Source organism: Lissotriton vulgaris, chromosome 5 (assembly GCF_964263255.1).
Source record: "Lissotriton vulgaris chromosome 5, aLisVul1.2, whole genome shotgun sequence".
Taxonomy (NCBI): domain Eukaryota; kingdom Metazoa; phylum Chordata; class Amphibia; order Caudata; family Salamandridae; genus Lissotriton; species Lissotriton vulgaris.
Window position 1 is genome coordinate 364,662,118 of NC_141693.1, and position 18,975 is coordinate 364,681,092.

At 40.1% G+C, this 18,975-nt stretch overlaps 1 protein-coding gene across 7 annotated transcripts in view; it reads right to left on the minus strand.

The window, feature by feature from the left end:
- The window catches only part of SPEN (spen family transcriptional repressor), a 460,760-nt gene extending 456,343 nt beyond the window's left edge, over positions 1 to 4,417 (minus strand). For 3 of the 7 annotated variants that reach the window (XM_086921689.1, XM_086921687.1, XM_086921686.1), the window contains exon 1: positions 3,564 to 4,338. In XM_086921689.1, coding sequence (XP_086777815.1) covers positions 3,564 to 3,646 — 83 coding nt within the window. In that variant the 5' untranslated portion in view covers positions 3,647 to 4,338. Of the gene's footprint in view, positions 1 to 3,563 lie in introns of all 7 variants that reach the window. The other 4 variants (XM_086921690.1, XM_086921693.1, XM_086921692.1 and 1 more) reach the window with 4 other exon arrangements.
- Between the last annotated feature and the right edge of the window lie 14,558 nt (positions 4,418 to 18,975).

An 18,975-nucleotide genomic window follows, 5' to 3' on the forward strand; every position in this document is an offset into this window, starting at 1 on the left:
TGTTGATTTTTATATACATGTTTGTATTTCTCTTTGCTGCTTTTATGGTTTTAAACTCAAAAACCGAAATAAAGCTTATATTTTTTTTTTTTTTTTTTTTTGGACAGGTGACACGAAAAAAAAGTGACACGATTGGCCATTCAAATAAAAGGAGAAACCAGACGAAGATTAAATGCGCATGTGGAATGAACAGTACTGGTGACGGAAGCATTGGTACTCCTTTATAACTCGTATAAACCCCATTAAAGGCCATCCAACACAAAAGTCATGACAGACTGCACGCCTGCGGCATAGTTGCAAAATTTCAAACGCCAGGGAAATTACCATTTACCAACAGGTCTTTCAGAAACTCTGCAATTAACTAGAATAGGTCAATGAATTGCTTTATTATACACACGAGGGGTGAATAGAGTAAGTAACATAAAAATACCAATGCATGTATATACGACAAATAGAGAAGGCTCCAATAGGGCAAATCACTCTAATTGAAAAAACTGCCCTCACTCACATACCAAGGTATGTGACATGCTTCATCATCGGGCCTGCTTACAATACGCCCTGGTGTACCCCACACAGGGCGGAGCATAAGGGAGGGGGAAAAAATAATACATTTCACTTAACACGACATGTAGTCGAGACAAATAGACAGACAACACTGAACACATAAATTGGTGAAAATCGTGCAAACACCAAGTGATCTCAACCGAGGAGTGCGACAAAAAAGTGCAGTATGAGGAGTGATTAAAAGGGTCAACCAAAATACAACCTTTATTAAACTTTCCTTGACACCCCTACCAGGGTTAAAAAATAAATGAAAAGGGATGGGAATAAGCCTCTGAGGAGTTATTAGGAACCTCAAGGCATCCCTCCTACCACTGCCAGTCAATTGCTTTCACAAAAGACACGAATTAAGTTATCAGATACTTGGTGAAGGAAAACCCAAAACAAATAAGTGGACTCAACAAACTCGTATCCATCCAGAAGTTTGGCGCACGTTACTGACTGACAATTCAACATTGAAATGACCAGCCAATGAACCCTTGCCCGTTGTGTTTTTCATGTTTTGTCATTCTTCCGAATGGGCAGTATCTTTGGGAGAAGAGATTAAGAAAAGCACTGGCGAACGTAGACTGTACGCACAACTGGTCACCAGATCTATTAGTGAGAAATTCTAACCCATATCCATCCTAGAAAACCAGATACCGTACCAGCGTGTCAGTCTTAAATGTGGGATTTGGCATGGTAAAATAGGTGTTCCCAGGTAGTGGCTGGACACTGCACGTGGATTCACATGTCCTCTTTATCTGGGCCTCACCAAACATCCCCCAATGGATTTAGAAGACTGGTAGAAAACGGGTCAGACGTGGGAAAAATGCAAATGTGCACTTTCGTCATTCTACTACAACTGTAATTCTGCCATGAATCAACGGCGTAATTTACTAAATGTATTAAAAGTGTCGTGCGTAACGCGATTTCAACATTCAGTATCAGTGTTGTGCATTTAGACTAATCAGTATTGCCATGAAATCGCTTGCCCTAGTTATAGGATGACACCAGTTAGATAGAATCAAAGGTCGCCTGCCTACTGAGATCTTCGTAGTGAATATGCACACAGAAAACAGTACGACTGATCAAGTTGTTTTCACCTCCGGTTTCTTGCTAAAAAAAAACATCCACGACTAAATCACAACTAATTCAAGAGAAAGGGGGAACATAGTGAGAGAAAAAATAGGCTGTCAGATTTGCCCAAAATGGGATGTAATGGTGGAAAACGCACTTTTTTACCCAGATCTTTATTTTTTTTTAATGGATCTTAACAGGCATGATCTTTGTTTTATAAACAAAAAATGTACGAACAACAATGGCTCACATTACTTACGCTTAAAGCAATGAGCCACTTACAGACGGTCTTCGCGGCGCTCTAAACCAAATGAAACAATGGGAAACACTTTTCTGGCAGTTGGAATTAAAAAAAACACGCCAGTAACGCGATAAAATGAAATAATCCAAACACAGAACGAGTAAATTAAATTAGGGTAAATGCTTTAAAATACACCAGGAACCCCCCCACAAAGGCAAAAGTACCCTTTACATTCTGACTGCTTGCCTCTCAGCACAAGACATGGTTCAAGTGATCTTTTCTTTGTGCGAGTGAAATTTAGTATGCAATTCCGCTAGCTCAGCCACTGCATACTTTCAACCGGATTCACAGGCTGGGGGATGGGTGGGAACCTGCTGATTTGATTTCGCCACGATCAGCTAATGTGAAGCGTAGCCTCTCACTTTTGCCAACATACCCACGCGCCTTTAAAAATGAAAAAACATATCGGATCTATTGGTGGCCGAAACTTAAAATATTTAATTTGTAGATATGCCTTCTGAGCTTCCAATCCGTGAAAGATCATCGATCCCCAATTAAGGAAACAACAACAGTGGAAGTAACGCACAAGTGACAAGGAAAATGTATCTATTTAGTGCAAATGATTTGTTTAGCACACACAAAGAACGCGTAGCATGGTCGTTTTTATTGACAATCGTGGCAAAAAAATCGCAGAGGCGGAAAATTATTTGCAAATTCACTAAAACCCTCTTTTAGAAAACACGATGAGATGTTGCTGAAAACGGCAGTGCTAAAAATGCAAATACGTAATGTTGGGGGCGGAAAGCTCATTTGTAAGCTGAGCTCTGCACATCTCCAAGCAACAGTAACGTGGCAACTTCGGACATATATGGAAAGTAGAAGGCTCAATACCCAGCAACTGAAGAGCTCGTAACAGGCACCGTGTAAAAAAATATATTTTACTACACAGCTATTGCAGTCCCAACAAGGTCCTAAGGTAGCCAGGCCCTCGCTCGCACTGAGAGGCAGGCGGAGGGCACACGCTTGAGCCCTGTAGGAGCTCAGAGAAGTACTAAGGGCAGCGCATGCCTACCAGAAATCGAAAATAAGCATTTTCCCCAGGTTATATTGCCTGTAGCTGGTTCTACTGCAGCGGGCAGTGAGAGCAGAATCCCCACCCCGAGACGTTTCCCACACAGGATCGGCCGCCATTTTACAGCCATCGTTCCCAGCCTGGCAGACCATCCCCCCTGGGGAAAAGGAGGGGGGGCTGCGGCTCAGGGCAGCCCGGCTGCACGTTTACCAGCCACACATCAGAAATGGGGGGCGGGGAGCGATCAGACTTCAGAGACGGGGGAGGGGAGGTCATTTTCAGAGAGATGGACAGCAGTCTCTTTTTCCGTCCCCACCCCCGCATTAGAATGCGGCTAACGAGCCTCCGCTACTGCCGGGTTCAAGAGGACCAAAGCAAGTTTAGCATTAGAATGAACAAACTTGTGTAACCCCCCCCACACACCACCCCACTCCCATATAACCGGTACATGATCATTCTCTGCAATCGCCTAGCGGGGGCTGGCTTCCACACTAAGGGGATTAAAGAGGAGGGGCGCATTTCAGAGTCTCTTTACTGGCATTCCTCATACATCCATCTACTCCTGACTCCCTATTACATCCTCCGTGTATGTCTCTCCGGCTCTACTCCGATCCTTTCTTTCGTACTCACCGCTTGAAGTGCTCGATGATTTTTTCCTCCCGAACACTCTCTGGGAGGTTGCCCACCCAGAGGTGCCTGGTTTCCCGCACCATGCTGGGGGAGGCTCTCGACGCATGCAGGCGAGGGGTGCTAGCGGTGGCTCTGGAGTGCCGACATCCCCTCCGCCGGGACCGAGGCGTTTTCACGGGCGGTGATTTTTGCCCCAGCCTCTTGGGCTGCCGCCGGGCTCCTATCTTTGCCAGTTGTCGTCGTCTTCTCTTCCACTGGACGCTCACTCTCCACAGCCTCTCCGCACGCGCGCTCACTCTCTTGCCAACAGGCGCGCGACGATTCACCTCGAGACGGCGCCCCTACCCCGAGCTCTCACGCTCCACCACGCACGCGCATAGGGAAAAAAACATAGAACGTGCGAAACAGGAAAATTGGGGGAAGGGATTGCAGAGTGCGCATGCGGAGAAAATACAGAAGGGGGTGTCAAGAAAGAGGGAGGCAGAGTGAGAGCGCAGGCGCGAAAAACAGAAATATGGAAAGCGAGACCGTTCTGGCGGCGTTCTATTACGCATGCGGAGAATTAAAGGAAAAACACAAACAAGGCTTTCATGGAGAGAGGGGGAGGGGCAGGATTTCGGTTCCCAACGTGTTTTCTTTCAGTGCGCAGGTTCTGTTGGCTCAAGAGGGAGGTAGTTCTCGTGCGGTGGGGAGTCTGCCAGTTAACTCCTCCTCGCTCGGAATCAACGGTCTGTCGCGAGCCCCTGCATCTCCCTCCCCCGCTGTTAATCAGCCCTTTGGCCTTCTGAGAGAACAAGAAAAGGCGGGAACAGAGCCAGCTTGGCCCTCTGTAGTCTCCGCCTTCGGGTTAATGCACAGACACTGGAAGGCTCACTGGCCAGAGATGCAACTCGCCGCCCACTGGCAGCCACAGAAAGGTCACGGCAACTGTGATGAAAACTGTTCACCCATAACCGTCAGTACGACTACCCTGCGAAAAGTCAATCGTAGAAAGCCTATTGTTCTGGGAGGACAGGCAGTTGACCGTCCTCCTTCTCTTTTATTTATGGATTTTTATAAAGCACTCAAAATGTGAGAAGTCTTCGACTATACATAGAACGGTAACTGTTCAACACTATGAAACAAATAATAGTTTTATTTTTGAGTGAATTAAAACAGTAACAAGTTTATATACATTCATTAGTTAAGTATCTATAAAACTCATTTAATCATAAAAATCATAGATCCCCATAACATAATTTCATGCAATACGTCTTTACACCATCTCAATAAGATTAAATAATAGCATAATTCCCAAATGTAGCATGATAAACATTTTCATTTACTGTTAAAGTGGTCGTTTATGCCGGACTATGATTTTTAAGAGCCAGTTCGTAAATCTTGAGGTACATTAACAGTTTACAATTCAATTGAGGATCTGACATATCATAACTATGACAGCTGCCCTGCGAGTCCTGATCCCTCTAGCACTATAATCTTTCCTTAGTAAGGTGCCGCGTACTGTGGGTAAATGAGGGCATATACAAGTTAAGTGAAACTGGTTAAAACAACAACCTGGAAAAGAGTTTAAGGACCAGGGACCAATGTGGGTGGAATACATAAATTGAGGAAACAAGTAGGCAAGGAAGAACCGTTCAATAGAAGACCGAAGAGGGCCTAGTGTCCAAACATGTAGAGTATGGCTCATGTTTTCGGTACACATGAGAGTCAAAATAACGGCACTCCACAGATGAAGGCACTAGGCAGCTGTCATATTCATGTTAATATCTTTATTTACTACAACAGCCCATATGTCTATTGACATATCATCTTGAAACATTCTCCACTTTTTCGCAACTGCACTGAAATTAAATTCAAGCAATTTGGTAGTCAGACTTGCTAACCTAGCCACTGTATTGATTTTTGCCACCGACAAGATGTCAATCAAAGGTCTCTGATGTGTTCTCAAGCAACTTCCTTCCCCGTAGGTATGACTTAAACTACTAAATGCCCCATACACAAGTTAGCACCTCTTTTTCCTTTACAGAGTATCATTTATCAACATTTTTCATCCATCTGGATGCAAAACTGATGGTGACCTCTTTACCCATGACTGAGATAGTACTGTTCCCATTCCATACCCTTTGGCTAAAGTCAGGCAGCAAAGTCAACACCAACCATTACGTTCTAGAATCATGGAACAAACAACGATGCACAAAGGTGCACAGGAATACAGAGAAATAATGTACCCATGAACCATAATACATTGAGAATACATATATAACATATGTCCACTAACATATCATCATCTTGACAAACCTTTAGGCACCTGATTACACTAGCCTTATTACTACAGAAAAATTTTCCGGGACTCATACAAGCGGGCTCGCTTCTATGATCGCCAGCACCTATTGAAAACAACTAAAGAGAAACAAATTCCTAGCTTAGTATTTATTACTAAGCAGTCCATGCTCAATGAACAAAAAAAACAAACAGTTTATGCCAACTGGCACATCTTAAATGTGAACCTCCCTACAGAAAATGAACTACAAAAACCGATGTTTGCCTATAACAGAAATGAATCCATAAAAGATTATGTGGTAAGATCACGCATGGCAACAAGAACAACAGACAGCCAGCAATCACTGACGGATTTACAACCATTAAAAGGAACATATAGATGTTCCAGTTGTAAATCTTGGGATACTGCAATACAGGGCTCCACGCTGCAATTTAATAACCAAAAAATCAGACCACAAGACCTGAATAACTGCAGAAGTTCCAATGTAGTCTACTTAATAATCTGCCCTTGTGGTAAGGGGTATGTAGGACAAACGAGCAGAGCCATGAATGTGAGACTAACTGAGCATCGCTCTGCAATTAGAACAAAAAAATGACAGCCACCATGGTGAGCCATTACGTGGATAAAGGTCATTCACCTGAAGAAATGTCCTGGAAAGAATACACCCTAAGTTAGGCACCGAGTCAGATAAAATAAGAAAATTGAGGGAAGTATATTGGATCTTTTTGTTGGGCACAGCGGTACAGGGAATGAACATGGAAATTTCATGGTAGCAAGCTATAATTTACTATGGGATGAGAAACTAAAACCAGAATCTGTATTTGCAACCATGACCAAAACAGTGTATAGACAATAATGAAATGTGTATAAAAATCAATGTTGTTCTATGATGTTGGTCCATAATGTTGTATATTTACCTGTAAGCTCGATGAAAACATACTTTTTTATTCTAAATATGTCCAACCCTTTAGTTAATAAGACCACAACCTATTATATAATGTTGTTGATTTACCTGATAGCTCGAGGAACACATATGTTGTTGCTCTAAATATATCCAACTCTTGATAGAGTTAATAAGAACACAACCTATTTCCCCTCCCGTAGATATTTTATATCATTTTCACCAATCCGTAGAAATCATCTCCCCTAAGTGCTTATTTTAACAAAGTTACAAGTATATAGAAAAAATCCGTAATATTGTTATTATTATTTTTATAAGTTAGCAATGCTAGTGGACAGAAATATGATATACAAGAGGACATGAAATTTTCCTTCCATACGACATGAGAATTTAGATCGTACACAATATAAATATAAGACATGGAGAAATAATGAATATTCTCCTTAAATTACGATATTTGTAAACCCCTTTTAATACTGTAGGATCAGTGAAACATGAGAAATCCGTACCTAGACTCCGCTTAAATATGGCGGAACCGTTAGTCACAAGCGTACAGGCAATACCGGGAAAGATCTGCCAATTTTGGTAATATCGCGATGTTTGAAAGTAAATTGGCGCGCAAACATTGAGCCCTTAAATACATAAATCACAATGGCACTCTTCGAATGAACGGTAAAGACGAAAGACAAACCAGATGGGTCTACGCGACTGATATTATGTAAGTAAGTAAAGGGAATATGCCGTAATTTTAGATATTGAACCCAAATCACGGGAGGCAGAGGCACCCGCGTCCTTAAATAATGATCGAGTGGGATTGACCAGGTAAAATTGATGTATTATCTCTTATTCGTACAGGGTATGTAGCCGCATTATAAGTGGGTCTCCGCCAAATAATACGTTTTAGAAATTATGCGAGCACTTCCATTGATGCAGAAGGGAATAAATGTTATCGGCCATTATGAAGTGGCAGCAAGACCATCGAATAGGAAGCGCAGATAAAGTTTAATGTGTTGACAACATTATAAGTGGGCCACAGCCGAATAATAAGCTTCAGACATCATGTGGACGATTATATATATGCAGGAGGGAGTAATTGTTATCGGCCATTTCGAGGAGCTAATAAAACCATCAAATAGCAAGCGCAAATAAAGCTTATTGTGTGGATATTTTGTCGGTAAACATATAGTGGATATATCGGTGAGCTGTAGGTTCACCAAATAGAGACCGATATGCAGTATTGAAACTCGCTAAAATTACTGGGTAAGGAACAGTCAGATAAAACACTCATGTTATTTTTTTGACAGCATTGTTCATTGATGCAAGTTTGGGCGAATAGATACCAACAAGACTACCAACTGCACAATCTAAAAATAAAAGAACTATATGAGATTAATGCAGGTACGTAATAAACACAACCTAGGCGCATAGTTGGCACGATAAAAAACAATTATTCAAAAGCATTAGTATGGTTCTATCGTTTCTCACCCTTGTAGATTGAACCTTTCTTTTTGCCGAATTGGGAAAATTTAAAACACAAAGGCAATAGACTTGAACCGTTACTTCATTTCCGCAGCGAATCCATTATATTGCTGGAGAATAACACAGGTAATTCAGAGATATATCGCCATTATAGCTCTGATTAACCAGATAGGAGCAAGAAAGCATGAGAAATGAATTATCTTTTCCCCTCTCTTTTTCTAAACATAATAAAATCACACTCTTGCCCCTAGTGCCCCTAGTTGACATCACTAAATGAACTAACTACACCAGGTGTTGTATTTTTGGTTGTAGGCATAGCAGCTTTAGGCTTGGACATATTGAATAGAAAACTCATATTCGACAGAATGTGTTGATAAATTGGGTATTAAGGTTTAACATGTATATAAGTAAATAATGTACATTCGATGGTAGCAAGATAATAGCTAGACATGTAAATATGTATAACGATGATTTTGAAACCAAGAGGGAATGACTGATGACACAGTGAGACTAGGACCTACTGGTATAGAAGAAGAGTCAGGTTTATAAAGACTTAAATTGTTTTTACAAGTGTAAAAAATGTGATCTGCTTGACGTTGACATTTGATCTACAATTATGTGAATGATTAATTGAAATATGTTTTTAATTCATAGTTACGAGCTATGTGAAAGAAACACAGAATTCCTGACGAAGGCGCAAGCCGAAATGCGTTGCATGAATGGAATTGTGGTTCTGGATAGTAACTTGAATCAAATTGTTGTATTTTTGTATAACCTGAATTAATTATGGCTGTATAACAATTTTTTGTCACATATTTATATATATAAAAAAAGAGAGAAAAATAAGATAAAAACAGTGTTACCTGAAAGAAATCTGAAGAAATAATGATGAGAAAATAAAAATAATTTAAATAAATAATACAGCCCGTCTTTATTCAAGATAAAGGTTACAGGTCAACGTAATTTAGACTTTTTTAATAAAATGCACAAAACCCGGTGCTGAATTCCCCGTTTTTTTCAAAAATGTACATTCCTTGCCAGGGTTTATCCTTTTGAGGCAGGGCCCCCCCTTTTTCACACAAAGGTGCACAGAAATGCAGAGAAATAATGTACCCATGAACCATAATACAATGAGAATACATATACAACATATGTCCACTAACATATCATCATCTTGACAAACCTTTAGGCACCTGATTACACTAGCCTTATTACTACACCAACCACAAAGATTGATGTCTGCAGAGACATTAGCAGGCAAAGTTTAGTCCCTGGTGATAGCACCCTGCCTTTATGAATTGGTTGGGAAAGAAACTCAGACCCATTGAGATTTGCTTCTCGCAAGTCGACCAGCATTTAGGGATCATTCACCCCACTGCTGAGCATGCTGTGTTCCTGAGCTGATACTGCCACAGACGTTCAACACTGACACTGCTGACACCCGCCAAAGATGATCGCTGGAAAAAAGTTAGACACAAGACATTGACTATGGATTGATGGAGCAAGGTTTCACACGTACAGAAACTTGCTTGGACTCAGCCCTCTCGAATTAACCTATAATTAAATAATCAACATGTTTTGTTTACTAATATTTGCATTACACAACATATTTAGTAACACATGAAATTTAACAACCTAGGCAATTGATTCTTAATAATCACAAAGTAAAAGACATAGGAGAGGACATTTTATAACCAAAGGTTCAGTAGCTAGAAATGTATTAATACAATAATAAAAACTGGTTCCCTAATACAGTTAATAATATCACATCAAAGATAATTAAATCAGCATTATTAAAAAACAGTAAACAAAAATACAAATTGAAATTTAAAAAGTGGCACAAATTAATTCTCGACGCGCGTTGTGGCGACCAGCGCCTTCTTCTGGAGTAGCCACGTACTACCTACAAAGAAAAATAATAATATAAAATAGATACCTTTTTACAAAATTAGCAATGTTCTAGCTAAAACAGAGCTAAATAAAATGATGTCAATTTTTCTGTGACTTGCATCATACTAACAACCTCTCTTTATGTCTCGAACAGAACAACTGCACATGATAGTCAAAGACAGTTTGTAGTGACCAGTGGAACATATTTATTTCATTGCTCATTAACCTTAAAAATGTTCTTACTAAGGAATATTGTCAGGTAAAGGATATAATATCCAACACTCGGTCCATTAGTTATTTAAGTAGACAAGTTATATTCATTCTAAGTGTTTAAAAGTCCATTTAAATAAGTTCTCATTTCATTGCTTGCTGCATAAATTCGTTATGATCTTATATACTTACTGCTCCAATAGTTTCTAACAATTTAAAACTGTTGGAGTGCCTTAATCTGTGAATCAAAAACGAATAACTATACTTTAGATGGTTCCATAACAATTGAAATCTTTTTGTAATGTACTCCCATAAATCAATCTTAGGGGTGGAAGGTATTGGATCTAGTTGACACGTTTCTTCAAATAAATCTATAAAATAAGAACATTTTTATCAAAAACAACGAAGAAGTATTACTTCTTTTTTCTTTTCATTATTGATTTGTGGCTTTAGTTGAGTAGCTACCATAGCCTTCTCTGGTTGAAGAAGTGTTATTATATTAAATGTTTTTTTTAATACAGAAAAATATCGGAGGTGAGTTTGCCTATATTTCACTCTCTTAGTGTATAATATTTTTTTTAACTATATCCTTACAGATTAATACGTTCGTTTTTAGATCGGTGATATACAATATCTGACCTGTTTCGAAATATCCGGCTAGGAAATGATCATAGTAGTAAACAGGCGTCATTTTGAATCAGGTAACAAATCGCCAGCAATGAAAAGTTGTTGCATGTTATTTGAGCGACTATATGCCGTACAATAGTATACACTAAGAGAGTGAAATATAGGCAAACTCACCTACGATATTTTTCTGTATAAAAAAAAACATTTAATTTAATAACACTTCTTCAACCAGAGAAGGCTATGGTAGCTACTCAACTAAAGCCACAAATCAATAATGAAAAGAAAAAAGAAGTAATACTTCTTCGTTGTTTTTGATTAAAATTATCTTATTTAATAGATTTCTTTGAAGAAACGTGTCAACTAGATCCAATACCTTCCACCCCTAAGATTGATTTATGGGAATACATGACAAAAAGATTTCAATTATTATGGAACCATCTAAAATCTAGATCATTTAGAACTGTAAGTTGTTTATCTATTTAATTTCCTATTTTTTGTATTAAGTCGGCTAGAGTCCATCAAATGAGCCAGTCTACATAAATAAGACTTAAAAGTACATTACATCAATCTTCTGTTATATTTCTGTATAGTTATTCGTTTCTGATTCACAGATTAAGGCACTCCAACAGTTTTAAATCGTTAGAAACTATTGGAGCAGTAAGTATATAAGATCATAACGAATTTATGCAGCAAGCAATGAAATTAGATCTTATTTAAATGGACTTTTAAACGCTTAGAATGAATATAACTTGTCTACTTAAATAACTAATGGACCGAGTGTTGGATATTATATCCTTTAGCTGACAATCTTCCTTAGTAAGAACATTTTTAAGGTTAATGAGCAATTAAATAAATATGTTCCACTGGTCACTATAAACTGTTTTTGACTATCATGTGCAGTTGTTCTGTTCGAAACATAAAGAGAGGTTGTTAGTATGATGCAAGTCACAGAAAAATTGACATCATTTTATTTAGCTGTGTTTTAGCTAGAACATTGTTAATTTAGTAAAATAGTATCTATTTTATATTATTATTTTTCTTTGTACGTAGTACGTGGCTACTCCAGAAGAAGGCGCTGGTCGCCGAAACGCGCGTCGAGAATTCAATTGTGCCACTTTTAACATTTCAATTTGTATTTTTGTTTACTGTACTTTATAATGCTGATTTAATTATCTTTGATGTGATTTTATTAACTGTATTAGGGAACCAGTTTTTATTATTGTATTAATAAATTTCTAGCTACTGAACCTTTGGTTATAAAATTTCCTCTGTTATGTCTTTTACTTTGTGATTATTAAGAATCAATTGCCTAGGTTGTTAAATTTCATGTGTTGCTTTATCCCTGACCTAGGAATTACTGTATCTAATTCTCAGGGGGTCCTTGATACCTATGAATAACAACATATTTAGTATCCAGGGGAAGCTTTACTATGGGCTTTGACTAACAGTGACCTAAGTGTCCTAAACTGGCCGCCAAAAACGCGGGAACTCTTCTGCGCATGCGTCTGTCACATCTACGTGGCATGACGTATCTGTGCTTTTGATGGGAACTTCTTGCTTCTGCGCACTAGTGCCAAGATGGCCGCTTCATGTCTCACCCATTTAAGCATCTGCTGCTGCTTGTATTAAACTTTGTTTGTTCTGCTTAACTATTAATGCTTTAGTATAAATAAAGTAATGGGGTTAGAGTAGAGATGTGGTATACAGTGCATTCATTTATTTTTGTACACTAATGTAATGTGTTTTTCTTTGACTTTGTTATTAGCTCATATTTGGGCCCAAGGGTGACATGAACAGCCATATTGAAAATTGCCCTGCGCATAAGCAGAGAACTTTGAAAAACCTCAAGCAATGGCATTGAACTGATGCCAGTGAACTGTCTTTCCGGCAACGCGCATGGGAACCACGACCTATAAACCTGGGAAAGGAAGAAGAATTGCTACTTTATTAAAACTTTGTATATTAAAATGAAATAATATTGCTGGGTAGAATAAAAACGTGAGAAAGTAAATTATGGGTGGGAACATTAATCCATTACATTGAATGAGAAATTACCTCATCTTAGTATGGTGTGATGACTTCTCCTCGTCTTTCTGACCAATCACATAAGGGGAACACATATATTTGCAACATTTAGGGGTGGTACATTGCCCTGGAAATGGTATAACTAAGGTAGGTTTAGTTAGAGAAAATTGTCTGACTTGTCCGAGTAGCTGACCTGTCACTGACCCAACGCATGCTATAGGAGATCGAGAGCAGAGGTGCTGGCAGAGCACTCTGTCAGAAGAATCGAGGTGTTGCTGTGGGGGAATTATCGATGACCCAGTCTGGGTACCTAATTTGGGGTAGAAAGAGGGGTGTAACACTGGCATTGCACTTAGCTGAGGTCACCTGTCCTGATCTTGTCCTGTCCTGTTGGCACCTAATTAGTTGGGAGCCCTATCTTTGCCCCAGCCAGTGGCCTGGGTTGGTCCTCACACCATTCTAGGTAAATATAATCCATATGGTATGTCCTTGTGCTATTTCCCTTTCTCACCCTTCCCAGGTACCAATGTCTAAAGGTGTTACTGTGATTTCTTGCAAACTTTATGTCCTATTAATTATATTCTCACGTGTGAAATTTATGGTCACCAATTTGGACAAAGACTCATCAAAACTTGCATAGGTAGAGTGTTTAAAACTTCTGAGTCTGTGGTTATTACAGGAAAAGTGAAATTGTTAAATACTACTTATTATGCTAACACCCTTTCGATCCCTAGGACTCATAGCATAGGTGACAAGGATTGGTAAGTCATGGTTTACAGATATAAGTCCTAAAAGGACTCAAAGTACTGATAGGCTGGAAATAGAAAGCAGGACTACTAGTTCAAAGTGTGAATGTTTATGAGCCCAGGTGAGTACGGTAAATTGTGCTGGTGGTCTCGCGCGCCATCAGTATACTTTTCTGGTAGCAGAGTGACGGTTAGGGTTTAGTTAAAGATAGATTGTTTTCGCATTGATTATTGATTGTTTATTGATTTTATGTACTAACCAAAACCCATGTGTATTGTTATTTGTTATTTGGAAATCCCGGGATATTGACTAGCCGGTGGTAAATAGAAGTCACACTGCAGTGAGGTTACTTGCCGTGATGAAGTAAGTGCAGAAGTTTGGTAAAAATTGAAGCACTAGTTAGGGATTATTTTTCTATTTTAAAAGTGAGAGTGATTGGTAGCAAAGAAGTTCGCTGGTGAAACTTTGGTCTTATATCACCTAGAAAGGGTAATTCTGAAGGAGTAACAGGTTCTTTTTGCTTAAGTGAAGAGTAAGCGGAAGGTTGTTTTACTCGCAGTGCATGAAAAGTAGATGGAAAAAAGTTTACTCGTTGTGAAAGAAATTATCTTTTCTTTGAAATTAGTCAATCAGGCACAGTAGCGAATGTTTCTATGTTGTTTAATAATATCATGTGCATTTAAATTGAAAAAGAATTGAATAGTTGTATTACCTTGCAAAGGAGGGAGTCAGTCTTGGGTGCTGCACTGACGTCATAGAGAGCCGCGCTGGGATTGGTAGAAGCAGCGGGTGTGTAACCGTGAGAAAGTTGTAAAGGAGGGGTGAGTACAGAAAGTAAGACTCACGTTACAGAAAAGCAGCGCAATCATTGGTTAAAGCTGCTTGTAAGTCAAAACCTCATTGGTCAATAAAAATAAAAGATGGCTGGTATTTGAGAAATATTTCGGCAAAGTAAACAAAATAAAATAATTGAATTAATTTAAATCTCATAGAAAATTAGACAGCGGTATATGTGGCATTTAGATCCAGCAATCGTAGGAAATCGTCCAGATACAAGATAATTATGTTTTGCCAGAGAACAAAGTATTAGAGGAAGACCATATAACATATACAGAGAAAAACGAAAAATTTATTTTATGCAGAAAATCAAGAATTACTTTAAAAAGGATAAGCCAGTGAAGACTAGAGAAGGAGTTATTATTCCACCACCAAAAACACCCGCATCATACATGATGGTAGAAAGAGGCTACCACACTTGTGTGTGGTTAGAGAATTGGATAGAATATACCAAAGAAGATGGCATATTAGCATTTCCCGAACATGGTACATTTAATGGTAGTGTTTTGCATAATTTGCAAACTTGCATGAATGAATTAGACCCCAGACCAAGATTAACGCAGTATGAAGCTTTAGAAGAGTGGGAGACAGAGGCTTTTGAGCGAGATAGATCTCGAGGTGACAGAAGTTTTAATAGATTTTATCCCAGATTTCCAAATGATATTCGAGATAAACAAATGAAACAATGGAGACAGTCTATTCTAGTGGAAGGATTATATCCTGTCTTTACCACAGAAGAACCGACTGGAAGTAAAAGTACTGAGAAAACAAAAAGTTTAATGACTAGTGGTGGTGATTCGGATGATGATTATTTAGATGATTTGTTAATGAAAAATCCGCTACCTTACCAGGAAGAAACTAATAAAGTTATTCCTAGTGCTCCATTTTTACAACCACCTTTGGTTCCGCAGATTATACATGAAACCTCATTGAACTAAAAACTCACCTGTTTTCGCCGCCACCGCCACGAGAGTCAGAGGGCAGCCAGCAGCAGCAGTAGCCAGCCACCGCCAAGAGTCCCTGGACACCGGACTCCGCGCCGCCGCTCCGGGAGACCACAAATCCCGGCAGGCCTCGCGGCGGCGCGTCTGCAGTGACGCTGGTCGCGCTGCGTAGGGGCGCCAGAGCCCTTGAAAGGAAGGAGATCCCCGCATCGCGGGACGCCCGGGGCGAAGCCCGGGCAAAGGGCGGGCCCTCTGAGGACCTCAGAGGTCAACAGTGGTCGGGTGGGCCACCCCACCAACATTTCTCTATAAGGTCAGTTTCCCAATAGGTTTCTACAATGGCTGATTGTACCGCTACAAGTAACAATGTTGATATCCTTATCCAGGACGCAGAGTCCCCTGTAACACTGCTAACGTCGTTTGAGGCACTGATAGACACTGCATTCAACGAGATTGTTGAGACTGAAAGGAGATTCTCTATGGGACCATTGAGCATTAATCAACCACATGCCACGAGCAGTCTCAATGGTAATACCCATATAAACCCTGAAATAACTATTGTAAAACCCTCACATCCCGCTGTTGATGTACCAATTGTCTTAGACGATGATGACACTGTCACGTACATAGCTCCAGAAGTGGCTCTTGGCCATGCCCCAGTAATAACATCTACAGAGGCTGCTAACAAGGTATTCGATAAAGTTGTAGCCAAGAGAAAGAGGGGCCCTGCTAAAATAACCCACAACAAACGGAAGCAGCCACCAAGGACTGTTAACCAACCTACTCCACAAAGTATGTGGAATAAGGAGAAGAGTCAGAAGCTGGTCCAACATATAGTACCTACACAGGAACAACCGCATCTGGGTGACGTCGTTGTTATAAACAACGACGGGTCAAATTACATATCTATTTCCACCCAGACTGAATCCCCCTACGGAACTGACAAATCCAGTCATTATTTCAAGTCAGAGGGGAACCTTATTGAGACTATTGCAGATACCATTTTTAAAAATTTGGAAGGTCAAATGATCAAACAATTTAATAATATTTTTAAAAGACTTGACAAATTGGAGAATTTAATTAAAAACGAGGATGCAAAGAGAAAAGGTATAGCGAACTTGGACAAAATGAGAGTAGAACGTCTGCTAAAAGACCTTGAATCCACTACTCGTGTTCCCACTACTGGTGACCATGGTAACATCAGGGTAGTGGAACAACAAGCCACTACTAACCCAACGCAGTCTGTTACACCTAAGGTGACTAAAAGTAAGGGCACAACAGGCAGTAATCCGCCTGATCATCAAACCAACATGCCCTTACTCCCATGCAACCCTACACATGGACATGTTGCTTCGTCCAAACCCTCTGTTCCTGCTAACGCTGCAAGCGGATTATCAATTAATTCTATTAAAAAGAGTAACACAGCGATGCAGACCACCTTAGTACAGAAGGGTCCTGTTAACCCCAGCCAGCACGACAAAAAGACCATGCATGAGGACAACAGGCCTATCAAACATCAAGGCCCGGCCCTACATCTTCCACCTGAGGCTTGTCCGTATGTTTTAGTTCTGGCTGGTATCCCACCGCTTAGGGAAGGTCAAGGAGAATCATGGGTTCAATTGCACAATAAGTGTATAGACTGGTTAACAAAACACAAGGGGGTGGGTTATGATATTTCAAAAGAGATCATAACCACACGGCGAGTAACCTGGGTCGGTCCCCTTTACAAAAACATCAATGGGGACTGTATTGTAATTAACTTTAGAAACCCGGGCACTGCAAAATTCTTGTTGAACTACAACCCTGGTCGACATGGCCCATCTACTGTGGTGACCCCTCTACCATTAAAATATTTTTACCGTCCTCCCCACAAGATGATGCAACCCCCTCCAGTTTTTCCATTACAGAATAGGTTTGGAATATTCCAGGACCTGGACACATTGGACTGACTGCCCTCTGAAAGCACCGAACCACTTCCCGTGTGCCTTGAGGCAGTTCAGTTAGTGGAATCACCCCTAGAGGCGGCCCCGTTAACACTGGAGATCTCCCCATCTAGTACACTATGTGATCAACATGGGCATGTTACTACTAAATCCGCCTCAAGAATCAACCAGGGTCCTTGTTTGAGGAATAATAAAAACAATAACTTAATAATTCTCAGTTGGAACATTGCGGGCCTGAAGTCCAAGATGGGAATTCCTTCATGGAGGGACTGTGTCAATTGTTATGACATATTAATGTTTCAAGAAAACTGGTGTGTTGAGGACTTATTGTTCGAGGGGTATAGTTGCCACAACAGGACTGTTCCGGTCCCTCTGGCTGGTCGTCCTAGTGGTGGATTGTCCATTTGGATAAACATTTCTGCTGAAGCTAAAATTGACGAACTACAAACAAATTGTCCTAGTTTTATGGCACTCTCATATACCCAGAGGATAAAACTGTGTTTAATCAACTTCTATAACAATGATTTTTGGTCCCAACCTAACCCAAATTTTATTCTCTTATTTGATTTTATTAATGAAATTATGGATGGACAGGTACACGGGAAATTTGATGGCATTTGTTTAGGGGGGGGTTTTAATGCACATGTACATTCAAGAAATCCCCCATGTAAAAGAGGTATAGAACTGTTAGATTTTCTTGCTACTGGTGAACTTGTTAATTGCATGGAACACGCAGGCATGGAAAACCGCGCATCCCCATTTCCCACTTTCATTGGACATGGGGGTGGTACAACAATTGATTATGTTTTCGTTTCACACGCCGTTGCAAAGGCATTAATAAGGGCAGAAGTAGTGTGTGAAATCTACAGCGATCATTACCCAATTGCCATCCATTTATCATTGCCGAAGGGTAAGTGTCTAAGACATGAAATAGGCGCAAGGGGTCTGGTAGTCTCGACAGACAAGTTAAGGGTAATCTGGAAGGGAGCAGACAACAAGGGAATCCTGGCAGGAATTTGTAAAAAATACCCAATTTTGATCGAAGATTGTCTCACCACTGAGGACCATGGGGCTAACGTGATTAAATCATTTTCTGAACTCTGTAACGTAATTAAAGGTGAGATTTCCAGACCAGTCTCTAGTAAGGCTGAGGAAACGCCTAGATGGTTTGATGCCCCATGCTCCAAAGCAAATAGGATGCTTAGAGCTGCCCTAAAAGCTGAACCGAGGGATATACCACGAGTAAGGTTGCTCAGAGCAGAGTACAAGCGTGCTTTACGCACCAGATCAAATGAATTACTTAAAACCCACTGGGATTCCCTGGCACGATCTGCTGACCTGAAAGATACCACTGGGTTCTGGAAGGAGGTAAAGGAAATAAGATCTATTGGCTCTAATTTGACTGAAATCAATTGTAACATTACTGGTCCTACCTGGGTTGCACATTTTGGTAAAATCTACGCAACACCAGATAATCCTCCTTTGTTGTTACCCCCTCTACACCCAATGTCTATTTCCACATCTGAGG